The sequence below is a fragment of the Girardinichthys multiradiatus genome, chromosome 23 (assembly GCF_021462225.1).
Source record: "Girardinichthys multiradiatus isolate DD_20200921_A chromosome 23, DD_fGirMul_XY1, whole genome shotgun sequence".
NCBI classification, from domain to species: Eukaryota; Metazoa; Chordata; class Actinopteri; order Cyprinodontiformes; family Goodeidae; genus Girardinichthys; species Girardinichthys multiradiatus.
The window spans coordinates 21,942,494-21,968,127 of record NC_061815.1 but is presented as its reverse complement, the minus strand read 5'-3'; the positions used below and the strand labels follow the sequence as shown (position 1 = coordinate 21,968,127).

At 38.5% G+C, this 25,634-nt stretch overlaps 2 protein-coding genes across 3 annotated transcripts; one reads left to right on the top strand and one right to left on the bottom strand.

Moving 5' to 3' along the window:
• The first annotated feature begins 228 nt into the window (after window positions 1-228).
• Window positions 229-5,317, top strand: si:ch211-153b23.5 (uncharacterized protein LOC321177 homolog). The gene is made up of 5 exons (XM_047352857.1): window positions 229-382; window positions 4,214-4,326; window positions 4,435-4,606; window positions 4,698-4,899; window positions 4,981-5,317. The coding sequence occupies exons 2-5, from the start codon at window positions 4,219-4,221 to the stop codon at window positions 5,171-5,173; spliced, it is 675 nt and encodes a 224-aa protein (XP_047208813.1). The 5' UTR covers window positions 229-382; window positions 4,214-4,218; the 3' UTR covers window positions 5,174-5,317.
• Window positions 5,318-9,621: 4,304 nt separating this feature from the next.
• On the bottom strand, window positions 9,622-12,274 carry zgc:174917 (uncharacterized protein LOC565650 homolog). 2 transcript variants are annotated; one of them, XM_047354461.1, is made up of 8 exons: window positions 12,241-12,271; window positions 12,012-12,097; window positions 11,599-11,783; window positions 10,930-11,182; window positions 10,751-10,842; window positions 10,513-10,652; window positions 10,323-10,427; window positions 9,622-10,229 (listed from the first exon to the last, which is right to left on the bottom strand). In XM_047354461.1, the coding sequence occupies exons 3-8, from the start codon at window positions 11,726-11,728 to the stop codon at window positions 10,152-10,154; spliced, it is 798 nt and encodes a 265-aa protein (XP_047210417.1). In that variant the 5' UTR covers window positions 11,729-11,783; window positions 12,012-12,097; window positions 12,241-12,271; the 3' UTR covers window positions 9,622-10,151. The 2 variants fall into 2 exon arrangements, with proteins under 2 accessions (XP_047210417.1, XP_047210416.1); XM_047354460.1 differs by lacking the exon at window positions 12,012-12,097 and having other exon boundaries at window positions 12,241-12,274.
• Window positions 12,275-25,634: the final 13,360 nt, after the last annotated feature.

Sequence of the window (25,634 nt, the reverse complement as noted above, 5' to 3'; positions counted from 1 at the left end):
CTTGAATCCCACACATTTCATTTTTGCTTTTCGTAGTGACGTAATTAAACTTGATTCATTTTCCTTTTTTGCGCAACTTTACAGAACTCGTGCGTCTGAAAGGGTGTGCTTAAACACCTCTTTATCTTGGCGTCACCACAGCTGGGGAAACAGTCATTCAGAGCAATGATTCGACATTTTTATCTCACATATTAACCATTAAACCCATGTTTGTAACCAACACCGTGCTGGACCGCAAGTTGGTGGGAGGAGACCGAGCGAGCGGGGGGGACTATAAAAACGCTTCGGTCGGAGATCAGCCTTCAAATCAACACTAAAGACTTCTACACACACTACTGTGTTCCACAACAGGATAAACAGCCTGCTACAAAAACCTAATAAGGTAAGTAATCTATGCTCCCGATCCGTTTGCCTTTTAATTTATTAAAATAAGGGTTTCATCTATTTAGGTATTTACCCGTAAAAACTGGGTTAAAGAGATTGTCTAACGTTATGGCTACCAAAAAGTGGGTTAAAAAGAATAACCATAACCTGTATTACTAAACAAGTAATTTTTGTGTTGAACCTATCAACTGACATACATATTTTCTTTCATTTTATTTCATATTTATTTGACATTTAGAGTTTTTGTTTTTTAACTACTGATCAATTATTCATATGCCCATGATATCATCTCTTCTACAGAAGTGCAATCCAATTTAAGTACCAATACTAAACACACTCTGAATGGCACTGTCGAACTGGGTCTGTACATCTTGGTTTAACAGTTCTGTTCTCCTTGAGTTTGTAGCAAGCATGGCAATTTGTTTAACCTTTTCCTTAAGTTGTCCTTCTTTTCCATTTAAAAGTGTTTCTGCCACAACTTCTATGCACTCTCTGATCATTTCCCAGTCAGGAAAAGGCTTTTCGTGTTTTCCTAACATCCACCGTGCTCACAATGAACACTCGTTTGTTCGCTGTTGTGCCGTGAGAGACTGTGCTATCAGCCGTGTAACTCACTCATATTGTCCCCTCAGTTAATTTATTCTCCTTGTCCTACCAGGTGGATAGCTGTGGTTGAAGTTCCTATGTTTCATTATGTCTCTTTAGATTTCCACTTTTTATAAGTCCAACTGATTCAGAACATATGAGGCAGACTGCCCTTGCACCCGTCAGAAGTTAAAAGGAAAGTGTATGCTTCTTTTCATTCATCTTTAAATGTGTGATTTTCATAGTCCACTTTATGTATTTTTGACAAAGCCATCTTCTTTTACTCACTCATCTGTTCACCTCCAAGTCACTGTAATCGGAGCATGAGCTCCCAAGCTAGTAACTTAGCAGCTATTAACAGTAACGTTAATAGCGCCACAGCACACTACACTGACGGCTGTAGGTAGAACCGCCATAGCTCCAGCCATCAGTGGGTCAGTGGAAACACAACTGGTACTGTACAGAGAAGAGAGAGACCGAGTGGAGTGGAGCCTCACCTTCTGAGACCATAGAGATTAATACGTATACATACAGTATTATGGCCCTGTCCCAATACCCACACTACACCCTATGCCACTGAAGTGTGTACTTTGTAAAAGTGCTTGTTGGGGTTGAAGTGTGCAGGTTACAAGCATGCAAAATTGAAGGATTGGGACAGTGGGGGTTATGTCATCGACTTGCACCTCGGCTTGCTTTCTAAACTTTAGGCAGTTCTTAATATTCTGATTTGATGGTTGTTATTGGTTTTTGCTCAAAACGTTGCATGCAGCAATGAATTGTGGCTAATATACTTTGGCTAAGTCTGCTTAGATGTGCCCTTAGCTGAAGTGTGGATCAAGGGCCCAAAGGGGTCGGGGCGAAAGACCAATCTGGAGAATTGGGACACATTATGCACTCGAACCTATTAATTGAGGGAAACAAGGGTGGGAGTGCGATTATTGGGACAGGACTTGTGTATGTACGTATTAATAGCTATGCCTAGAACCCCCTGCAGAGCTTCTTCTTCTTTGTCGTCTTCTGGCGGTTGGCATACAACAATGTGGTGCATTGCCACCACCATCAGGCTCAGGTTGTGGACCAAAATGTTGCCGACCCACATAGCTGCCCATCGCGCCCGTTCAAATGACAGACATGGCAGCCGACAGAAATAAAATGTCTATATCTGCATAGCAAATGAGAAAATGCTTTGCAGTCTGGAGAAAACGCTCTCTGGGACTCGATTTGGGGGTTTGGGGACCCCTGCTTTAGACAGTGTCTAATGGGACAAACTAAATTTGGAAAGTGGTGTTAACAAGTAATTTTTTCCAAGTCCAAGTCAAATCTCCAACAACTAAAATGAACAATCTCCCACTGGATGAATGTTGCCTAGTCTTCTAAAACACCATTTGACCAATTTAAATAATTATTCTTAATTTAACACTTTAGCATTTAACATGTGAAAAAACTGCTATTAACCTCAGAATAATTTTGATTGATTAAAAGGGCATAATTTGTTATCTCAAAAACATAATTATAAATTTTGGTTCACAGAAAACCTGTAGAAATTGGTTACCAACAGTTGATGAACATTTTTTCTCAATTGCTAAGACATATTTCAAAAAGGAAAAGGGCAGAGAAGGAGAATAGAATGGTGGAAAGAAATAAGGATGAAGAGAATACAAGATAACACCCTGCTTGCTTCTACACCTGCAGAAACATTCATATTACCAACTTTTTTACCAAAAGTGCATGGTATTATTAATGCAAATGTATTTAGCGGTAAATGCGGCTAAATGTAGAACATTTGTCTATCTGTTAACACCTGAATCTAAACACCTGTGGGTCTGAGTGTGAGCGCGCTTTTGTATACAAGGTTTCTCCATAAAAATATGCAATAGTGATTGTGAGGAGCCATAGACCTGCCCCCTGGACACACAGGTCACATTTTGTCTGGCCTGGCAACATGGGAAAAAAAACCTCTGGCATACTGTATCCAGGCTTGGCATGCCTCCACAACTATCTCACTACAGGCTGGTTCCATGGCTTGTAAGAAATTTACCGTGGTGTAAGGTTGGCGTTCATATACCTTTCACCGCCATGAGGAGAAGAATTCTTCTATGGGGTTCAGGAAAGGGGAATACAGTGGAAGGCAACGATTGAAAAAAACGTGGTTCACATTGAAGCACTCTCTAACCTGGAGGGGTCTGTGAAAACTCACATTGTCCCAAACAACAACATAGATGGGATGTTCATTCTGCTGCCCTAACAGAGCATCTCACATGTGATTGAGGAAAATGAGGAGCTGGTGAGTATTGCAAGGCCCCAGGTTGGCATGATTGTGGAAAATCCCCTGAATACTTAGGCCAGCACATAATGCGACATTGCCACCATGCTGCCCAGGGACACCAACAATGGCCCATTGCCCAATCACGTTATGGGCTCTCCTTCTCCTTTTGGCGCGATTAAACCTAGCTTCATCCATGTAGATGTATTCATGGGGTCTTTCCATTGCATCCAGTTGAAAGACTCTCTGTAGAAATAAATATAGTTTTATACGTTATACAGAAAAAGTGTTTTAGGCCATTACAGCGAATCACTGCTTACAGTAATCAACAGTGAATGTGTCTGGATATATACTTCAGATTTCTATCCATTGTAGTGCCTCACAAAGCAGTGCTCTCTGAACTGACATATATAGTATGTTCCCTCACATCATTGGCCACAGGTGTGTAAAATTTTGAGTTGTTCTGTTCAACCGGTGACACCTGTGCTTTAACTGTGGTTGACTGTTGCCACCAGCGCTCACCATTATGCAACACAGGTGCATCACAATGAAATGTGTTAGCAAGTGCTTATGGTGCTTATGGTTTTGCCAAAAGAGTGACTGATTCAATCAGTGGGTTCAGGCAACTGAGCGTTTGGTTGAGACAGTAAGATTTAGAGTTTTAGCAACTGAGAAAAACTGTAATAGAGCCAAAGATTATTCATTTCCACTAATACAATTTCACACAAAATGAAAAACATAGAGTCAGGTGGTGCTGCTAACTAGCTGCAGCACTCCTGAGACTCATTTCACACCTGGCTCTATAAATGTTTTATTTGAACATGCAGCAGCTGCCAAGTGGCCATCTCTCAGTCTAAACCTACTTGCCAAATGGAGAAAAAAAAGAAATTCAAGCCCTACCATGAATGATTTAGGGCACTTTTGGTACTTTAAAGGACCTCGCTTTGACTAGGTTAACATATCTATGTGTGTGTTTTTCAGTAATCATGGCGAAGCGTGTTGCAGTTATTCTATCAGGCTGTGGAGTCTACGATGGCACAGAGATCCACGAGGCCTCGGCTGTCCTGGTCCATCTGAGTCGTGCCGGAGCGAAAGTAAGGCCAAGAAAAGTGTATTTATCTGTCAAAATGTTGTGTTGATGGAAAACCAGGAGAGGTTTAAGTGTTTTTAGAAAATGTACCATGTTTGTTGTTTGCTATCAGGTGCAGATGTTTGCTCCAGATGCAGATCAGATGCACGTTGTGAATCACTGTGAGGGGAAACCTACCGGGGAGAAGAGGAACATCCTGCAGGAAAGCGCCCGTATTGCCAGGGGCGAGGTGACAGATCTGGCCAAGCTGGATGTCTCAGCGTTTGATGCTGCCATCATTCCAGGTGAGATGACTTTATATAAACCCAGAAGCAGGTGTGAGAAACTTCTGTGTTAAATGTCTTTTTCTGAATAAATCCTTTGGTGCTCCTTTAGGAGGGTTTGGTGTGGCTAAGAACCTGAGCGACTGGGCCGTGAAGAACAAGAACTGCACCATCCAGCCACATCTGGAGAAGCTCATCAAGGATTTCCACAAAGCTGGAAAGCCTCTGGGCATGTGTTGCATTTCTCCTGTCCTGGCTGCAAAGCTGCTGCCCGGCTGTGAGCTCACCGTGGGGCAGGACAAACAGTGTGAAAAGTGAGTATTACTCTATCTAGCCTTTGAAGAGAGATTTATTCAGATATTCTGTGTGAACATTCACTGTGTTTTCATCTTCAGGTGGCCGTATGCTCAGACAGCAGGAGCTATGAAGGACATGGGCTGCAAACATGTGAACAAAGATGTGGATGAAGCTCATGTTGACGTCAAAAACAGGCTGGTCACTACCTGTGCCTTCATGTGCAATGCTCCCTTTCACAAAGTTTTTGATGGAATCGGCGTCATGGTTCAAGAAACACTGAAACTGGCCTAAAAAGATTGTTGGTGTTTAATCAGTTCTATTTATTTTCTTCACAAAATCATTACAGATACTGTGAGATTTCTTCAGAAACTGCAATTAAACAAATTTATCTCGGCATCAGTGATATTTTCAATAAAAGCTTTCCTGAAAATTACAGTTTAACAGACAATTTTTCTTTGCAACTACAAATACATATATACAAATACACAACGTATGCAGTATGGTATTCTAAAACAACCTCCGATTGCTCCACACTATATGGATGACAGTGATTTTTTAAATAATTTAGCAGTTTTTTGTCATATATAAAAATGGGAAAAAAGCTTAATTTTGTTAGGCTTTGTTTACTTATGTCTGAGTGTCACTGCAAAGTTTAAAGAGGTTTATTAAACTCTACTAGTTTATGACTTGCTCTATAGATCACACAGAGTATGTATGTCACAGTGTTGGGAGTGACGGGGTTACAAATTAATGGTATCAGTAACTGCGTTACTTTTTCGGTAAAGGAATAATCTAACCAATTACTTCTCATTTCCGTCTCACTGTAATGATGTTTACAATCACAATGCATTACTACAACTCAATAAGCGGGGTTTAATAAGAGCACAGTCTGCTGCGGAGAGATTATTATAAGTTATGTCCAGGAACAAGGAAATTACCAACATCCATGACTAGCAACTCCAGCCCTATGAAGAACCTCGCATTGTCTCACCCTTCCACAACACTTGTGGCTAACACCCCGAGCCTTGCTGCGGCCAGCGGGAGCTCTGACAATCCTACACCATGCTTTTTCTGGTCACCAACTTGTAACATCATTTGAGATTCTAAAAAGTAACTTAATAGTTACTTTGCCTATTTACTTGTTATTTTGATAGGGCAGTGACTGAGTTACTAACAGGAGTTACTTTTTGGGATAAGTAACTAGTAATTATAACTAGTAACGTTGCCAACACTGGTCACAATGTACTGGGGTTTGCAGGACAATAGTGCAAACAGGATCATGGGCGCCACATGGTGAGTTGAACAACTTTTAATGATAAACAAATGGTAACTTACACAGAAACATGGAACAAAGGCAGAGGTACTGGCATGGAGCAGGCAGGCTAACAGGAGAATCAGTGACGAACAATGAAAACCAAACAGCTTATTAACAGAGGCAGTGTGGAGAAATGACCAATGAACCAGAACAGCTAACCAGAAGTAATGTGGAGCATCTGTGGCAGGGAGAATGCAGAACATCTGAAGGAGGAAGGCTAATTAACAGACAAGCAGGAACACAGAGAAATCCAGGGAAGTAACATAAATATCTAAATGTAACAAGACAGAAGAATTAACTACAACCCTAATATACAATTAATGAATTAGAATTGCAGCAACTAAAAAACATAAATAGGGAAGTGCAGAGAAACAAACAAAAAAAAAAACACCAAACCCAGGCGACTCAAGACAATATTAAAGCTGACAGAAGACGTAGTTAATGAAAAAGTTTTCCATTTGAAGGTGTTTGAAGGTTTACATTTGTTGGACAATTTTTTTTTGCTGAATATTGGACCATTTGCACGTTGCTGGACACCACCAGGCCTTCCGGCGTTTTCGGCCATTTTGTATCCCAGGACAGTCCGCTACTACAAATTACAGCGGTCACCACGGCTGATAGGACGGGGGCGTCGCAGCTCTGAGGCCACAGTCAACTATACACCAGAGTATGAGACAGCCCACCATTGCTTTTCACGCTGGAAACCGGACCAGCAATTGAAGCGCATCCATCTGGAGAAGAAGTCCAACGTGGATTTTATTCTTCCTCCTTCTTTGGCCAACGAGAAAACTAAGCGAATTAAGCCGCTGTGCTTTTCAAGCTGTGTTTGTTTTGCTGGGTTGTAACACCTGGTTTGCCGCCAAAAATGTTTATGATCCTTTGTGTGCGCTGAGTTTACAACTTTGCTTGGGGGTTTTATGACCGCCTGTGTCCCGCTGAGCTACACTTTTTGGCGCGTCGCTTCCCAAAACTCCGCTCCGCGTCACATTATCATTTGTTTGCCATAACTGCTGGTTTGATTCCATACACACCCACTGCTGTTTTGTTTTATTTGTTTAGTTACATATTTGACCCCTTTTTGTGTAGAACTTTGCATGTTTGATTAGGTGAAGGTTATTGAATTGGAGAGCGAATTATGTCAGGACTGTTGATTTAATAAATATTCACGTAGATAAAGAGAAGGCATTTGTGTTTATTTGGTGCAAAAGTGATTTGTCAGTCAAAATAAGGTCAAAGTTTCCCACTGCCGAAACGGTTGATTAAACAGTGACATCTAGTAATAGTTATCAATTATTACTGAGAATTTAATAATTGTTATTATCAAGGGCTTTGAGCAATAAGTACAACACCAGAGGACATCTCTGATTTCGATTCATAAGTAAAGATTTTTTTTGGTTAAGAAATAAATTTTGTCAAATTATGATTTTCAATTATAATTATTGATAAATATTAATGAATCAATAATCATAATTCCAACACATTTTACAGTGTTTAATCTCTATTTAGTGGGAAGAATGCCCTGTTAAGAAATAATTATTTATTACAAAAGCATTGGTGCCAGACTTATTGGGACCCCAATAAGTTATACTATAAATGTTTGTGAAAGAAACCTTTGTTTATATAGTACTTCAATTTTTTAGTGCCTAGGATCTTTAAACGAGTAATCCATAGTTTCTTGTTTTAGTGGTGTATAAATTATCTGCCTAGACTTGCACATATCTACACTCATAAGACTAGCATCAATCAAAAAGTAAAAAAAAAGCTGGAAATCTGACAACCAGGCTGGACAAGGACCCAAGTTCACGTTACCACTATGAACAATGCAGATGACAGTTAAGGAGGTAAAAAGCCGTAAAGGTTGGCCTCTGTGTTCCTCCTTGTTCCATCATAACAACCATTAGCTGTGACCTACATGTCTCTACTGGGTATGGCATGAAACAAAGAATAGCTTTGTGGAAAAGCTCATGCCCAATATAAGCATCTGCTAAAAAAATAGAAAGTGGGTCATGGTTGAGACTTTTACCAACAATAGCTATTCAAGAAATGTCATATATGTCATAAAAATGTCATATTAACCCAAAATTTATTCACCAGACACGTATTCTTTTCTTACAAGCTCAGTTTTCAGACCTAAATACTGCAGATCAGGAAAGGAGAGGAGCAGAGGCAGGACAGGCACTGTCCTGCAACTTAAATGCAGCCCTGCTCCAACATATTTATATTTATAAATGCTGAATTGCGTCTTCGGCATTTCCTCAAGTTCTGCAGCTGATAATGAGCCATTCAGTTAATACAGGAGTGCTGGAGCAAGGGTGCATCTACAGTTTTGTGGGACAATGGTTCTCGAGGACTGAAGATAAAGACCCTTGATCTACAGAAAGTGCAAAGAATAGTCCCCTTCTTTGTATACTCAAACCTTGTGAAATGTTACAGTTTTTTTATGATTGCATAAACAGTAAAAACAAAAGAATCACATAATAATCAACACATTAAACTCAAGGAACAAAACGTTGGACCAGATTCTAATCACTATAAACACAAAGTCAGCCTCACACATTTTGCAGAACAATACACACAGTGATTTGTGAAACACTAAACACACTTGTTTACGTTAGACACAGTATATTATGTATATATCATGTATGTGTAGTATTCAATTTATTTTATTCAGATTTATTTTTGTTTTCTTCTTTTACTTTACAGTACTTTTAACCTGTACTGTTAGTACAGTATTTTTATTTGTTTATTTTCTGGGCTTACAGTTTTGGGGCATGTTTTGTTGTGATTGTCTATGTTGACTGATTTTGGGTATATGTAGAGAAATAAATAAAATTTTCAATAGTCTAAAGCATTGATCTTGTGTTGTATTTGGTGAATTTATCATGTTGTATATTTACGCTTTCCCTGTGTATTCTGCTTAAAATAATCCAATCACTGAGAGGCAGATTTGCTAAAGGTGTTTTCTGTTAAACACAGCAATGTGTAACTGGCCTTATGAAATGTATGTATGCATGTGTTTCATATGGTAATGTAATAAGGTTTTTAAAAATGTGTATATAGTTTTTACAACAGTGTTTCATCTTGCACAGGATCTGAGGTATTCTGCATATTGGGTACTTTGCTGTCCTAATTGTGTGTAGTGTTTTGAAATTCTGAGCCCTTTTTTCAAAATTGTGCTTAAGCAATCGTAAAAAACTGTAAAATATTAAAAATGCTAAGTGGCAAAAGGGGGGTTTACAAATAACAAATATTGCACAAGTAGGTTTAGAAAAAAATATTCTTAATATTTTATTAAATATTGAATTTTCAGAACTTTTCAGAGATTGTACTGTTACAATAAAATATTTATTTATTTTAATAGCAGGAAAACTTTTACACATATTTAGCAAGAAATTAAATTTATTACTTAGGGATCAGCAAAAGAACAGTTAATTTCCCTTTCCGCTTTTAGAGCCAAGCCACTGTTTTTGTCTTCAAAGTTAAAGTTCTGTATATTCAGTTATAGAAAACCACACTCCTTGTTGGCCACATAAAAAGGAACAGAAATGTGACTTAAAAAAAGAAAATTAGATGTTTTCCAGCAACATTTTGTTGAATTTATTTACCAGATTTAAACAGGCATTGACAGTTTAAAAGAATAACTTAATCAGATAATGTGTTTTTATTGACAATCACATTAGAGTTTTGCATAGATCTATGACAGAACCATCAAGGTACGACCACGAGGGAAACATCTAAAATTAGTTAACTTCAGCTTTTTATTATTATGTAACCCTAAGCAAAGTTTTAAGCTGATTTAAAAGAAATTAATATAGTTTTTACATTCCAAAATGTACCATCGAAAAATATATTTTATATAAATATAATTCAGGATAAACGTAAAATAGACATTCAATTTATCTGGCGAAGTGTCAAAGTAGTTGTTGTGAAGTCTCCACAAGTCCTTCATGTGCTTTAACTGGAGAAATGGTGAAACTGGTCCACCCCACAGGCCAATTGTGTTGCGTGAAATTTCCTGGGCCGATCAGGATCCTACAATGAAAACAGAGCAAAAAAAATTATTAGTAAGAAAGAAAGACAAACACTCTAAAAGAACCATCAGCTAAGAGAACATGATTGTTTGACCTCTGTGGGGTAGGCACAAGTGGGAACATAACGTATCACTAAGCCACATCGCCTCCTCTGGGAAGTGTTTGCATCACTTGCATGGACAAGAAGTCCATCATGAATCTGGAAAAAAAGTCATGTTGAGATAAACTTGTTTTCAGACCATTTTATAACCCCAAAGTTTTACCACAAGAACAAATGTACGCACCGACATCTGTCCAGCTTTCAGAGGGCAAATCACAGCTTTGTCCACCTGCAATAGCTCCTCTGGGATCTCCTGGTTGACTGACAGCAGGTTTCCTGGGCGGGTTGCTTGGCGATGGGGCAACATGCCAGAGCCATGGCTTCCTATAGGGGACAGACATCAAGTATGTGGTGCATACAGTTAACATGAACTGTCAGTGATGATTCATAAATGCACAAAACAATAAATTCAGCTTAGGTACCTGGAATGACTTGAAGGACTCCATTTTCTTTTTGTGAGTCATCAAGAGCAAGCCACACAGAGAGAACAGGTCCACCAGCAATACCCCAGTACCTGTGAACACCATTTGTTTTAATCATATGGAAACAATAAATACAGCCATTTTAAATGCTTCACTTCTCTTTGGTAAGTTAGATTGACCTCATATCCTGGTGCCAGGCCACATATGGGAGCTCATTGTCTGTAACAGGTTTGCTTTGGTGATCTTCGTTCTCCTGGACATCAGCTTGTTTGACTGTCGGGTATTTACAGATAAATCGGGAGTCCAGCAGAATGACGTCAGGCCCCAAGATGGCTTGGATCACTTGCAGGATACGGGGGTGTTTGGTCAGGTTCATCACCCAGGAGTACTGAAGATGAACATTGTGGAGGCTGTACTTAGTGTACTCTGTGCCTGTTGGATACACACAAATACTTTGTTTTAAAGAAAATAAAATTAGACGCAGCTGCTAAAATAATGTATTGAATATGTCAACAGTTTTCTCAGCAGAAATATCCCTAATTAGACTATTAATGTGAAATTCACACCAGTTGTTGATAACAACCCTGGAAATCCACACAAATTAAAACAAATAAGTCTATAAATTAATCTATGTTTAATAAAGTGAAATGACACAAGGGAAAAATATTGAACACCAGGAAAATAAATGAAAAAAAGAATAAGAAGCAAAATGAAAATTTATTTGTTTCATAACTATACATCTTTCACAATTTCTGACTAACTTCAATTATTCCAACTCACTTTGGATCCTTTATACCATGGAGATTTTTCTGACTAACTATTTCAACTTCCCTTTTCATCTTACATACCAAATTCCTCCTCCAGCTTAGCGAAGGCCTCCCTGGCCTCCTTGAGCTCTATCTCGTCCAGCACAGGCAGTGGTGAGAGGAAGCCCTCCTGCTGGTAGCTCTCCTGTAGTTTAGCTGCAGATGTATTCATCTTTGTGTTTCACTGCTGATGCCTCTCGCTTTCTGCTTCCAAGACTGGTAATAGGCTGAAGGTGGAGTTAAAAGTTGAACAGAGTTTTAGTTTAGTAAATGCTATTAAAGCCATGTCTTTAAATTGACCTTGATTCTTCCCCTGCTGGTTATAAGACATTTATAACATACGATTAAAATAAATGAGTACTACCACACCCACCTGTGCTAAGTTTGCAGAGTTTGCAACTCATTACATGCTTGAATCAAGTTAATTTACTTGTAGGTATAATAAAAACACCTACCTACACCCTTTTTCAGTGTGCACTAAAAAACATCTGTGCATTGCAGAGGCACAGAACTCTCCTAAAACCTTTCTATTGTCCAAGTCCTTTACAAAAGCAGAATAATACTGCTGATTTACAAATAATGCATGCAACATAGTCAAATGGTGCAATCTTCTTCCTTTTGTTGAATAAAATTGTATTCTGCAATGTCTAAACTATTACCACAGAAGAAACTGTCTTAGCATACCTGCTGTCTGCTCAATCTTCTCCTGCTCTCAGTGAGTCTACACTTTGCCAAGTTGTTTTCTGTCAGTGTCTATATACTCTACAGCATAATCTGGAAACTCCCACCACAGCATCAACTATGTCCTAACATTTCAAGGATACCATACTATTCCTGTAACACAAGGCTTTATCACTGTGAGATCATGGAGGTGTGTGCAGGAAATTCAGAAACCATTCTTAAACCTTTTCTTTGTTGAAGGTATGTGCATTCAGTCTCATGTTACCTCTTATTGTTTCCACTGTATTCCAGTAGCAGGAAAAACATTCTGAGAATACATAGTCATACAGTTTCTGAAAGAAACACAATAAAAAAAAAAAACAGTTCAAAGTGGATCATAATACATAATTACTGGATCTAGTTTCACACATCATCACACCCTTATATTATACTATCATGATAATGCACCAAAAGTATCAAAATGTTTAGTCATGAGACAGTGAGGAAAGAAGCATTGAAAATGAAAGCAGACGTGTTTAAAATTGTGTGGCCTTTTCAATTCTCAGTAATGGGAAATGTAACATGAAATATCAACAGTTTGTCACATAAGTTGTTCTACACAACAACCCACTTTAAATTGCCCTTAGGTCCGGTTGTGTGTTTGCGTGGTTGTCTGGTCTTTGCGTCTGTGAGGTGGACAGGCAATCTGTTCATTGTGTACCTCACCTGTCACCCAGTAACTGCGAAAACAGACACCAGAACCCAGCAAAGTTACCCTGATTAAACTGGACTGTGGTAGCCATGCTGGTTCAGTATGCCTTCAATTTTGAATAAATCCCCAACAGTGTCACCAGCAAAGCACCCCCACACCATCACACCTCCTCCTCCATGCTTCACGGTGGGAACCAGGCATGTAGAGTCCATCCGTTGACCTCTTCTGCGCCGCACAAAGACACGGTGGTTGGAACCAAAGATCTCAAACTTGGACTCATCAGACCAAAGCACTGATTTCCATTGGTCTAATGTCCATTCCTTGTGTTCTTTAGCCCAAACAAGTCTCTTCTGCTTGTTGCCTGTCCTCAGCAGTGGTTTCCTAGCAGCTATTTTACCATAAAGGCCTGATTCACACAGTCTCCTCTTAACAGTTGTTCTAGAGATGTGTCTGCTGCTAGAACTCTGTGTGGCATTGACCTGTTCTCTAATCTGAGCTGCTGTTAACCTGCGATTTCTGAGGATGGTGACGCGGATGAACATATCATCCACAGCAGAGGTGACTCTTGGTCTTCCCTTGCTGGGGCGGTCCTCATGTGAGCCAGTTTCTTTGTAGCGCTTGATGGTTTTTGCGACTGCACTTGGGGACACTTTCAAAGTTTTCCCAATTGTGCGGACTGATTCCACTCGTTTTTCTTTACTTAGCTGCTTTTTTCTTGCCATAATACAAATTCTAACAGTCTATTCAGTAGGACTATCAGCTATGTACTGTATCCACCTCCTGCACAACACAACTGATGGTCCCAACCCATTTATAAGGCTTGAAATCCCACTTATTAAACCTGACAGGGCACACCTGTGAAGTGAAAACCATTTCAGGTGACTACCTCTTGAAGCTCATCAACAGAATGCCAAGAGTGTGCGTAGCAGTAATCAAAACAAAAGGTGGCTACTTTGAAGAACCTAGAATATCAGACATATTTTCAGTTGTTTCACACTTTTTTGTTGAGTATATAATTCCATATGTGTTATTTCATAGTTTTGATGCCTTCAGTGTGAAGCTACAATATCCATGAAAATAAAGAAAACTCTTTGAATGAGGTGTGTCCAAACTTTTGGTCTGTACTGTATATATATATATTTATATATGTATTCTGTTTTGTTAAACCTTTAAAAACAGGGGATCTGACTTTGTGATTGTTTTCTTTCTTACATGAGAAGTTAAAGGACAATATCCATTTTTTTTTTACTTATCTGTAATAGTTGTTTTTTCACACAGGTACAGGTCAGGTACAAAAGATCAATATGCTAAATAGTGCAGGTGCCACTGGCTCCACATAGCATTACAACAGCCCTGTTCTCATTACAATTGTGAAAATTCAGTGCCATCCATTTCCAGATGTCAAAAAGGCAGTCATGGAGATGCTGGACAGAGTACTGACCAAGTTGCTTTTGCAGAAAATAAACATGGCAGTCATCTGCATAAAAAAGTGCTAGAAAATAGAAAAACAGAAAAAATTAATGGTAATAAAATAACCTCCAAATTTAAAGGCAATCAGTGACTACATTTGAAAGAACAAGTAATTAAAAAAACTGAAAATGACTGCTGGGATTTTCATAAGGAAGTACTCTTGATCTCACATCCTGTCAAAAGGAAACGTTTTGAGATAATTTATGGTCTGAACCAGGAACCTTGTAAATATTCTTAGAAACACTTAAAAAAAAAAAAACACCTCAACCTCCTTTGTTCACATTGATTCTTTAGGTGATATGTTTCATTGGTTTTGGTTTTTATGACCTGTGACCAGGAAACCATCACAGATATCTTTTCATCAACAAAGGAAACATTGACAGCCCTTTTCAAAACTGATTATTCATCCTATTCTCTAACTACATTACGCCATTGCAAACACATTTCGTGGTAAATGAAATACAGCGTCATTTCAGAGCAAATGCTTGTGCAAATGGTATTTCTCTATGAAATTTTGATTGATGACAAATTAGATCAAATGTCACATTTTTGAAATTGCAAAATGAAATTGATAAATAAATTCAGTAATAAAAGAACTACACAAAAAGATTGACTTCCACAGGTAGGACCAATCTGTAGACTCCAAGGCACACATGGTAAAAAGAAAGTAGGGGAGAATGGGGTAAGATGAGCCAGGGGTAAGATAACCCACCTCCTTTATCTGAGAAACCATGCTTGCCTGGGGTCATGTGACCTTGCTTTCAGGTTGCAGCCATGATTTCAATTAGAATGAAAAAGGCTGGAGTGAGAAGTGGTAATATTATTTACACAATTAACCAATTATCCCTTACCAAAGTAAATTTTTAGCATTTCATGTTTAATGAAAGTTACGTTGAAGTGACTTTATTTTATGGTATTGTTGTCCATGGTTTAAAACCAAATTGGTCCAGTTTAGCTAATAAGGTTAAACTGGACCAATTTGTCCAATATGGGCAAAGTGAGCCAAAGTCCATGGGTTAAATTTAAACACTGGTTCAACGTACCCTTGCCAAAAGCTAATAACTTAGTCATATTTTTTTCACATCGTATAAGAGCTATTATGCCAATAATGTATAAGAGAAGGACCAACTAGGGCTTAACACAATTGAAAGAGATGGAGAAAGCACTGTTAAGAATGGAAAATCCTTTAGAACTGTGGCAAAAGACAGAAACATTGATAGATCAACACTGCAAAGGTTTAAAAAACAGATTGAGATCAAAAAATGGCTAGCAACAGACTACAGTGAAACAGCAGAAGCAAACTGGGTCTTTACACAAGAGATGTAGAAGGAGCTGGCTGACCACATCGAAATGCTGGCAGACCAAGTCCATGGCCTTATTTCAAAGAATTACATAGTAAAACAACTTGCCTGTCCCTAACAACAGGAAATTTATGGTCAATCTGGTACAGTAAGCAAGACATCACGTTATTGAGTTAGAAAAGGTTCTTAGTTTTATAAATTTTCTTAACAAGAATAATTTCATTCCTTTAGGTCGAGGTTGGCAAAATACCTTTATGACATGCAATGTTTTTCTTGTAGTACAGCTCAAGCAACCTTTTTGGGTCAAGCCTTTAACAAAACCACAGTTAGAAAGTTCTTTAACAATCTGACCACTGTGATGGACCGGTGACAGATTAAATAGGCTAAAGTTAATAGCATTGATGAATGTTGATAAAAACTGTAGGTTATACAGTAGTTAAGGACATTTTACAAAAGGTTTCGATTCTTATCATTGCTCATTCCTTTGTTTTGTAGGTTTAAATTCCAATGAAATATGATTTATAATCCTGACAAAACAGGTATGACAACAGTTCAGAGACCAATATAGCTAGCTGCAGCAAGTGGAAAGAAGCAGATAAGGGTTGTCACTTCAGCTGAAAGAAGAGAGCTTGTGGCTGTGGTCTGTGCAGTCAGGGCTACTGGGAATGCAGTGCCTCCCATGTTTATCTTCCCATGGGTTAGATGCAAACCACATTTTATAACTGGAGCTCCTCCAGGATCAATTGGTACTGCCACCAGATCCAGTTGGATCAAAGAAGACACCTTTGCAGAGACCTTTGAACTACTTGTTCATAACCATGAGGCCCACATTTCTTTAAAAGCATTTCAATTCAATTCAGTTTTATTTATATAGCGCCAATTCACAACACGTTGTCTCAAGGCACTTCACAACAGTCAGGTACATACATTACAATTAATCCTAACCATTGAACAGTGCAGTCGGAGTTAGTTATTTATTCAAATTGGATAGAAAGTTTTTCTGTCTAAGGAAACCCAGCAGATTGCATCCAGTCAGTGACTTGCAGCATTCACTCCTCCCGGATGAGCATGTAGAGACAGTGGACAGTCACTGGCGTTGACTTTGCAGCAATCCCTCATACTGAGCATGAATGTAGTGACAGCGGAGAGGAAAAACTCCCTTTTAACAGGAAGAAACTTCCAGCACAACCAGGCTCAGTGTGAGCGGCCATCTGCCACGACCGACTGCGGGTTTGAGAGAACAGAGCAGAGACACAAAAGAACACAGAAGCACTGATCCAGGAGTACTTTCTATGGGAAGGAAAAGTAATGTTAATGTATGTAGCTCCTTTAGTTGTTTCACCTAGAAAGAAAGAACAGATAAACTCTGAGCCAGTTTTCAAGATTAGAGTCTGAAAGAGAGCACATAGAGTTTGTTACAGTTAAGCTCAGTCAATCGCCATGTCTAGGAGAGAGAAAGGGTTAAATACTAAAAGACAGGGCTATGTGGATCATCGGTAGAGGGTGAGCATGAATTTGTTGCCAGCAGAAGCTCGGACGATTCCCCTCTCCAGAAAGGTGTCACAGGTAGACACAGAGTCAGGCCAGTTGTAGCTTCTAGGAAGAGAAGAGAGAGAACAAAGTTAAAAGCTGAAATAACAGCAAATAATGCAGAATGCAAAATTGGAGAGTAGTGTGAGAATGTAGCGAAGAGGGTGAAATTGGTCGTTATGTCCTTGCGATGGAAATTCTTTCAGTAGGCATTCCACAGAGTATGACCTTTGGTTTACCTCACTCCAGTGAACATCTGTGTTAGAGGAAGAAGCTGTAAAAGCCATTATCAGAAGTTTAATGGTTCAGACTCATCTTTTAGGACGATGTCAGGAAGGGCAGTTACGTCTGTTCCTAGATAACCTTGTCACCTTTGAACTCAAGAAAGGTTTGGGTCATAAAACACAGACTCTTTGAAGTTGAGAGAACACTGTCATGTTCTGGTATAAATACTGTGTGTGAATGTTGGTCGGGGCTCTGTTCAACTGACTTGCTTGGTGACAGAGTCATTCAAACGCTGAATGCCTTTGAATAAAACTTATAAAGACAAAGTCCGGATTTTTTCTTCTTGTGAGTCAACTTCTCTCCACTTTGATAAGAAAATTCCAGGGTGTCTGCATCACACACTGGAATTAGCAAATAATAAAGGTATTATGATGCTTACAATTACACCCCACACATCCCATTGCTTGCAGACTTTGGATAAGAACGTGCCTGGTCCATTCAAGACCTATTACAACAGAACTAGTATATAAAGAGGGTGATTTTTATGATAAATGTAGAAATATGAAAATATGAGATAAATAGAACAATGTTTAAACCCCCCCTAAAGTCTTTATACTTTGCTTTAAAGGAGCGAGACTATCTTATAAGGTTTTAAAGTAGGCTTAATCAGCCTCCTGTCCAAAGCTACCGCACCCTGTTGGCGGTCAGACGCCTTGGAGCTCCACCGGTCCTTGGACCCCAGAAACAGTCACCATTCTATCTAAAGACTCTTAAAGGAACGACTCTCAAACAGTTTATAACTTTTAGCTCTTTTATTCTAAATTAAGGCAGAGGAATGATTACAGAGATCAGCGCTGAGGCTCCCGTCTCGGACCGTCGCAGTCTGTTAGAGCATGACGAAGAGCCTCAATAGAAGGTCACATACAGTTTTTATATCTGGCACTCCAATGCAATGGATGTGCCCTCCCTCAGTGATTATCAGTAGACTATGTGTCACCATTGTGGTGTCTATCTGTTAGGTTGTGTAGTAGCGGGTGTCCATACTTAATCTAAGTGTGCTGTAGGTTTCTAATCAACCCAGTTATACCGGCTGCTCCACTATCAACCCCAGTGCCCCAGCCTCAGGTAATTTATGACAAACCTTGTACTGTGTGTCGATGAGCATTCTTATCCTATTCTAATAAAAGGGAAACATTAGAACTTATACTTTATTTCACTATAGTATAAAAGGGAAAAACAGCTATGAACATAACAATAAAGGTTATTTCTAACATCCCCCCTGATGAGGTGTAATTTAAAGGCACCTCACTAATTTAGATCAGTTAATCCCCTTGGCACTGGGTAGTGGACCACCTGCAACTGGATACCCACCCCCGAAACAATCATTCAACCCTGTATGTGTGTTAAACCTATATATGACCAGGGAATCTCCTTCCAGCTGTCACGTGGTTCCCCCCCACCCCCCAAGGAGGAACGCCATCTCTCCGGTAGACCCATGGTTGTGTCTAAGCAACAGTTGATACACCTAGTGGAGACAAGTCTAACCCCATCAAACCTGTATGTGCATGAATTAGAGAAAAGAGAGAAAGGACAACAGCCTGAAGCACAGCAGAAAATTCTGTCTAACATCATGTGAATCAGTTAATGTAGACCCTAAGTGTTGATTATCTTCATGCGTCTTCTCTGCCAGCCTGAGCGACATCCATCCCCAAACGTCTTTTGGCAGGTTCAGCTACCTGAAAAGGTGAGTCTTAAAATGGAATATAAAATTATTTGTTCATACTGGGCAGATTACGCCCAATCGTAGGTAATCATCAACTACTATTACTATCATTAAAACAGGCCACATAGTGGCTTAATCATATGGATCTTAGTCAAAAATATTTCATCATTATCAAAAACAATGTACCTGTTTAGCACAATTAGAAAACGTTTTACTTTCAAGCAGCCTCCACTTATTACCTAACACGTCCTAAAAATCAACCTATGGAGAGGTGAACACATAACTAAAAATAACCTGCGAGGTCCTATTAATACTTTCATTCATAACATGTGCGTAACTAATTTCATTTAATCAATCTGTCATTAATCATGACAACAGGCAATGAAGTGAATATACCCACCATTAGGTTTCCCCATTTTCCAAACCCCGTCTCAAAAATTTTTGTGAATTGTTCATCGATTCCTGAATGCGATTTTAATTCAATGGACAGTGATTGCAATCCTTTTAGGGCCTTCGTTAGAGATCCATCATGTGCTGTAATTGTTGCAAATAAAATAACAACAAGCCTCTCCAAAAACACCACAAAACCGTCTTCTTTTGCTAGGATAATATCCAAAGCTATTCTAATTTGACAAGAAATAATTTTAACATCCCGTTTACGCAGCCTTCAGCTGTCTCTCCTGTTTTGCCTTGAAGTCATTTAAAAGCTTAGAATCGTTTCTAACAGGAAGCAGTTTGTATTCTAGCAGACATATCAAATTCAAAAACACATTTTCTGAAAGGTTCCCCCTGACGAAGTAGGCCAATCGGTGTCAGGACATCCTGGAGGGAGAGGGAAACCAGGGTACATCTTTTCTGTCCAGTCAATAGCAAATATTAATAATTATTAAAGCAATTATTCCCCATAAATCAGTTCTGTTCAGCAGCAAGTAAACTTTCAAGGCCTTGTATCAAGTTAATTTACAATCTAAGTTGCAAACGACATCATCTATAAATAAATAACTCAGAAGCACATAAGAAGTTATAATTTCTATTCACAAAGTTATTCAAATTGATTAAATAGTTGAACACTCCTTTAACCCTTCATGCAAATGATTCCAATTTCCCACATTCACAGAAATAACACTTTTTTTTTTTTCATTATTCACACAGTTTTACTTTAGAAATCCTTCTTCCCTCTGTGATTTTTGATTTTGTGTCCTTGTTTCAAATTTACTAGGACATACTCCTTCAAGCTTTAACCCAGCAAATAGAATTTGTATTGTTTAATTTTTATCACGTTCCCTCTGTTGAAGTAACCCAGCCCACTCAAAATGTCCAGGTTCCACATAATTGTATTTTGTTAGTTGAAAGCAAAAAGATGAGTTAATCTTACCTTTTGACATTATGGTTTCTGGAATAAATAAATTTATTTTCACAAGCACATTTTTCATGTGTTAGCTGGTAATGAAATGTTAAGTCAAAAGATATCCAATCGAACCTATTCGTGTGCTCTTCCTCAGGTGCTTTCTGATTTCTCTGAGGTTTCCTTTGGAGGATGGCTCTCCCTTCCTTCAATATGATCTGCTTACCTTAGTTTTGTCCTCATCCAGAGCTCCATTTGTTTCTCCTGTTGGTTCTTTGGTTAGAGCCTCCTGTGTGTTATGAGACAAAAACTTCACAGCAGATTAGAATCGTTGAGCATAGTGTGTCAGTTGTTCTCTCTGTGAATCCAGACTGGGTTCACACCCCAACTGGAGAGAGGAGGTGAAAGGTCAGGGTATGGTTCTTCCTGTCAGCAGCTCAAGTGGAGTTAAACCCATGAGCTCAGTGGGGGATGATCTGATGTAAAACATCACCAAGGGCAGCGCATCCAACCACTTAATTTGTGTATTACTTTAGCAAATTGTTTTTTGATTGTGTGATTAGCTCTCTCAGCCAACCTGGTGAAAGTGTCAAGCACATCTCTACATCCTTTCACTCTGTTGTCAGAACCCTTAAAATCAATAACAGTTTCCTTTAGGGCTTGTTGGGAACAGGAAATGTTCCAGTTCCTGGTTTCAAGAAAATCTTATATGTAGATAATGTAATAGAGTCATCTTCTCACCTTTAACCAAAAATCATATTTATATTGTAACCCAGTTAGTTGCTTCTTTATTGCCCGTTAACTAGTAGCCAAGATATGTACAAACCGTTACTTTCCATAAAATATTTTTGAAATCATCCCCAGAACAAAGTATTTGCATCATTTACCATGAAGGTGTCCAGTGTTTTGGAAAACCTACTTTTCAAGCATGTTGATAATTTTATTATATCTACCTAAATTATACCTTTGGGGTCCTTCCCCGTAACTTCTACCCCTAATACTAGAAAAAGTTATTTGCATATTCTCTACACCCTTAATCATACCATTATTTAGTTATTCATTCCTGTTAAACATTTGATCACTATAACCAGTCATTTTTTCCTAATATATCCATTTCCATTTTTCCATCCTATGATTATTATTATTTCTTTTTGTTTTCTCTGAAGTCTAAAGGTTAGTCAGACAAACATTTGAGACAAACATTGAAACAGAAATTTAGACAAACACTTAAGACACACAACACATGCCGGCTTCAGCCTCCCCTCTTAAGGAAGTTTGGGTGGCCAAATCATTTATTATCAAATTATTCAACCAGAACCCTTATGACAGAATGACAGGTTCTATTTGGTTCTGTTCCCATCCCAAAGAGAATTTAGATCCACTTTCACCTCAAGAAAATTCATAAGAAATTTAAATTTTCACCCTCTGAAACTAAAACCCAGAAAATTGTTCCAATGAGCATCTGAACACATTTAGGGAACACCGACATTAGAGAAAAACAAATGAAAAACAAAACCTGGTGCACTCTAAAACATTCTTTAGTTGTCTGAACACAACTATGAATCAAAACCCAAAACAAAAAATGAGCTCACAGAAACTAAAACATACCTTTCGATTCATGAACCTTTCACTCATGTGGCCCACATCATTCATCATTCATACCTTGGGCATTCATTCATTCCTGTCACACTCTTCTCAATCACACGTTCAATCCTCAAACACAATCTTTGGATTCCTATTGTTCCTGAACCCCAGAGATCTCATGTAATAATGTGTCAATGGACCCATTTGTCAGGCTGGTCCCGGCCACCTTTTCAGGCCTTCTTCACCTAGGAGAAAATATATGTTTAGGGTTATCATTGACATCATCAGGCAATATAGTGGGACGACTCTTCATCAACCTTTCCAGAGAAATCATGAGTATTGTGACCGGCAATGCCTGAAAATAAACAGTTTGATCATACAGTCATCCCAGTACAACAAATTAACACGAACAAGAAATCACAAACTTGGGTAGTGAAATCAGCATTTTTCTTTCGCCATCTTCCTTTCACAACACATAATAATTACTGCATGAAAAATGTTTCAGTTTATTAGCTTAAATACTGTTATATTTCCTTCAAACTTTTGTCTTTGGTAATTTTTTGGCGATTCAATCAAATAAATTGCAAGAAAATTTGTTTGGTAACATAATGTTTGTGTCAAATTCCCCAAGGATCCTATTTAAAATTGGCTCATTGCTATATTGATAGCTGTCACAGCTGGTTTACTTTTTGCATGAAAGATTTATATGTCAGAGTTAAGTGATTTAACGATAACAAAAACAAACAAAACAAGATTTCTTCTGAAAATGATCAGGGGCTTTTGGAAATGAAGAAAAAAGCTACTAAAGTTAAAAGGCAAATTTAATAAGACCTTCAGACAGACTGTAACAAGCCCTAAATGAAAGTCTTGGAGTAGCAGGGTGTAACACAAAATTAATAAAGTAAATTAATTAACTAACGAACTTAAATATTCTAAACAAAACTATGCTCACCATAAAAAAAAAGGATTTATTTACTCAAATCAGGGTTCACACAGGACTTAACAAATATTTGTCACGCAATAAACGTCATGGTCTCCACGGCCAAAGTAACATACAAAAGTACCCCTTCTGATTAATACATAACAGCAAATCTCATCTAACCAAAACAAACGTACAATACTTCAATTGCTTGGCTGGCAACAAAACAGGAGAAACTTTAGCTCAAAGAAGTTGGCAGAGAACACCAACCAAACCTTCCATCTGACACAAAAATGGAGAAGATTAACCACAAAATTATTGTCAGACAATCAGTACAGAGAAATGAGGTGTAACAGCAGACCTGCAAACAAACAAGAGATAAAAAAACAAGATACTCTCTCCTAAAAAAGATCCCCCCAAAAGGTCAGTGGACATAATTCAATTCAATTCAATTCAAAAATACTTTATCAATCCCAAAGGGAAATTAAATGTTGTTGTAGCTCATTACGAAGGTTTTTTCAAAGAGCCGTTGTAGATGCTGATGGCTGTGGGCAGGAAGGATCTCCTGTAGTGCTCCGTCTTTCAGCAGATCTGAAGAAGCCTCTGACTGAAGACACTCTGTTGTTGTAGGACAGTCTAATGAAGAGGATGCTCAGGGTTCTCCATAATGTTCTTCATTTTATGAAGAATCCGTCTTTCCACAATGATCTCCAGAGGTTCCAGAGGAGTCCCCAGAACAGAACCAGCCTTTTTTATCAGCTTGTTGAGCTTTTTTAAGTCCCTGGCTCTGATGCTGCTTCCCCAGCAGATGATGGTAGAAGAGATCACACTCTCCACAACAGACTTATAGAAAATATGCAGCATCTTGCTGCAAACACCAAAGGACCTAAGCTTCCTCAAGAAGTACAGTCTGCTCTGTCCCTTCTTGTAGATGGCTTCACAGTTGCATCTCCACTCTAGTCTGTTGTCCAGGTGAACACCGAGGTATTTATACTCCTCCACCACCTCCACTTCTTCTCCCATGATGGAAATAGTTTTTGACTTATTCCTGTTTCTCTTAAAATCTACAATCATCTCCTTTGTTTTAGTCACGTTCAAAATGAGATGATTGTTTCCACACCATGCCACAAAGCGGTCCATCACTTTCCTGTACTCAGCTTCTTGTCCATCTCTGATCCACCCCACGACTGCAGAATCATCCGAGTATTTCTGCAGATGACACAACCAAATCTAACTAAGTCTAGATAACAAGTCTACATAACCAAGTCTAAATAAAATATTAATTGGTAGCAAAGCTATTAAATAGAATACTGTTTTTTAAAGAGATGAATTTCTCTATAAGGATACTCAGGAAATGAGTCATGAAGGTAAATGCAGGGCATGTAATGATTCCGATTGTATCAAGCTGAAATTCATGTGGAGAAACTGGATTTTCTCACAGATTCCTAAGAACAAAGAGCATTGTGCTGCTCTTTCTTGTTCAATTGTTGTTCTTTGTGTCCTCTAGATGGCCTTCCTCTTAACTGGATGCTGTTGCTCATCACCTGTTGTAAAATACAGGCGTCAGCATGAGTTACTGGCTGAAGACTCTTAAGAATCAGCTATCAACCTTATTGGCCAAGTTTGAGTGCACAAACAAGGAATTTGACTGTGGTTTCCATTACTCACAACCTACATCTATTTTTAGACAATAGCAACTTTAATGTGTAAAAAAACTCGAATAAATAAAGACAAGGAACAGTATTTACATACAAGTGTTTTTTTTAAATGTATATAAGAGAAGGGAAGGCAGGTTGTCATACTTATTTGTTTCCAGCAGAGTAGCTGACTACTCTGGCTGTTAGGTGTTCAGTGTGTTTAACAGAAAGACAGCCTGGGAGAAGAAACTGTTTCTATGGTGGATCGTTTTACCATTAGTGCTCTGTAGTGCTAACCTGAAAATACAAGTCTAAACAACCTGTGACCAGGATGTATGGGGTCAACAGAGATGTTAGCTGTCTTTTTCTGACCCTTGACCTGTATAAATCATGGTTGGAGGGAAGGTCAGGCCTGATGATCCTCTCTGCAGATCCAATTGTTTGTTGCAGTTTATACCTTTCCTGCTTTGTAGATTAACTGTTTTCTGTGGCGTTTTCAGGTATAAACCCCTGAATTGATGAATGCTTGTTGTCTTACACCAGCCTTCCTTTTAATATTTGTTTGTGAACATTACTTGTTACCATATAACCAACACACGTCAGAGTCTTAAACACTAAATTAAACCCCTGAGTCTAGTTTAATAGTAAAAACTTATTTTAAGAGGACTTAAAAATTATTTAGCATCATGAATTTCCACTAGTTTCAGCACAGCATCTTACATTTTTACAATGTTCTATTCAGTAATAAACAGCAGGTATGAAAAATGTTTTGCTTTGAATATTTGTTGTTATTGTGAAATTTCACTTTCCGATTGGCAGCAGTACTTTTCCATTGTAAAGCTTAGTACAAATCCTCCACCTCATGGTGCAGTTCACCACCTTATTGAGATTTGTTTTTCAGGCAATTAATATTATTCTTAGATTATCAGACAACTTGTCACAAGTAAGAAAAAAACTGTTTCAGTGGCTAAA

Excerpts from the sequence above, each read along its gene's own strand:
- si:ch211-153b23.5 (XM_047352857.1), top strand. The coding sequence starts at position 4,219 with ATGGCGAAGCGTGTTGCAGTTATTCTATCAGGCTGTGGAGTCTACGAT. Across the intron at positions 4,607-4,697 it reads TGATGCTGCCATCATTCCAG|GAGGGTTTGGTGTGGCTAAG; the intron begins GTGAGATGACTT and ends GTGCTCCTTTAG. Across the intron at positions 4,900-4,980 it reads CAGGACAAACAGTGTGAAAA|GTGGCCGTATGCTCAGACAG; the intron begins GTGAGTATTACT and ends TTTCATCTTCAG.
- zgc:174917 (XM_047354460.1), bottom strand. The coding sequence starts at position 11,728 with ATGAATACATCTGCAGCTAAACTACAGGAGAGCTACCAGCAGGAGGGC. Across the intron at positions 10,843-10,929 it reads GCCTGGCACCAGGATATGAG|GTACTGGGGTATTGCTGGTG; the intron begins GTCAATCTAACT and ends TGGTGTTCACAG. Across the intron at positions 10,653-10,750 it reads AGTCCTTCAAGTCATTCCAG|GAAGCCATGGCTCTGGCATG; the intron begins GTACCTAAGCTG and ends TGTCCCCTATAG.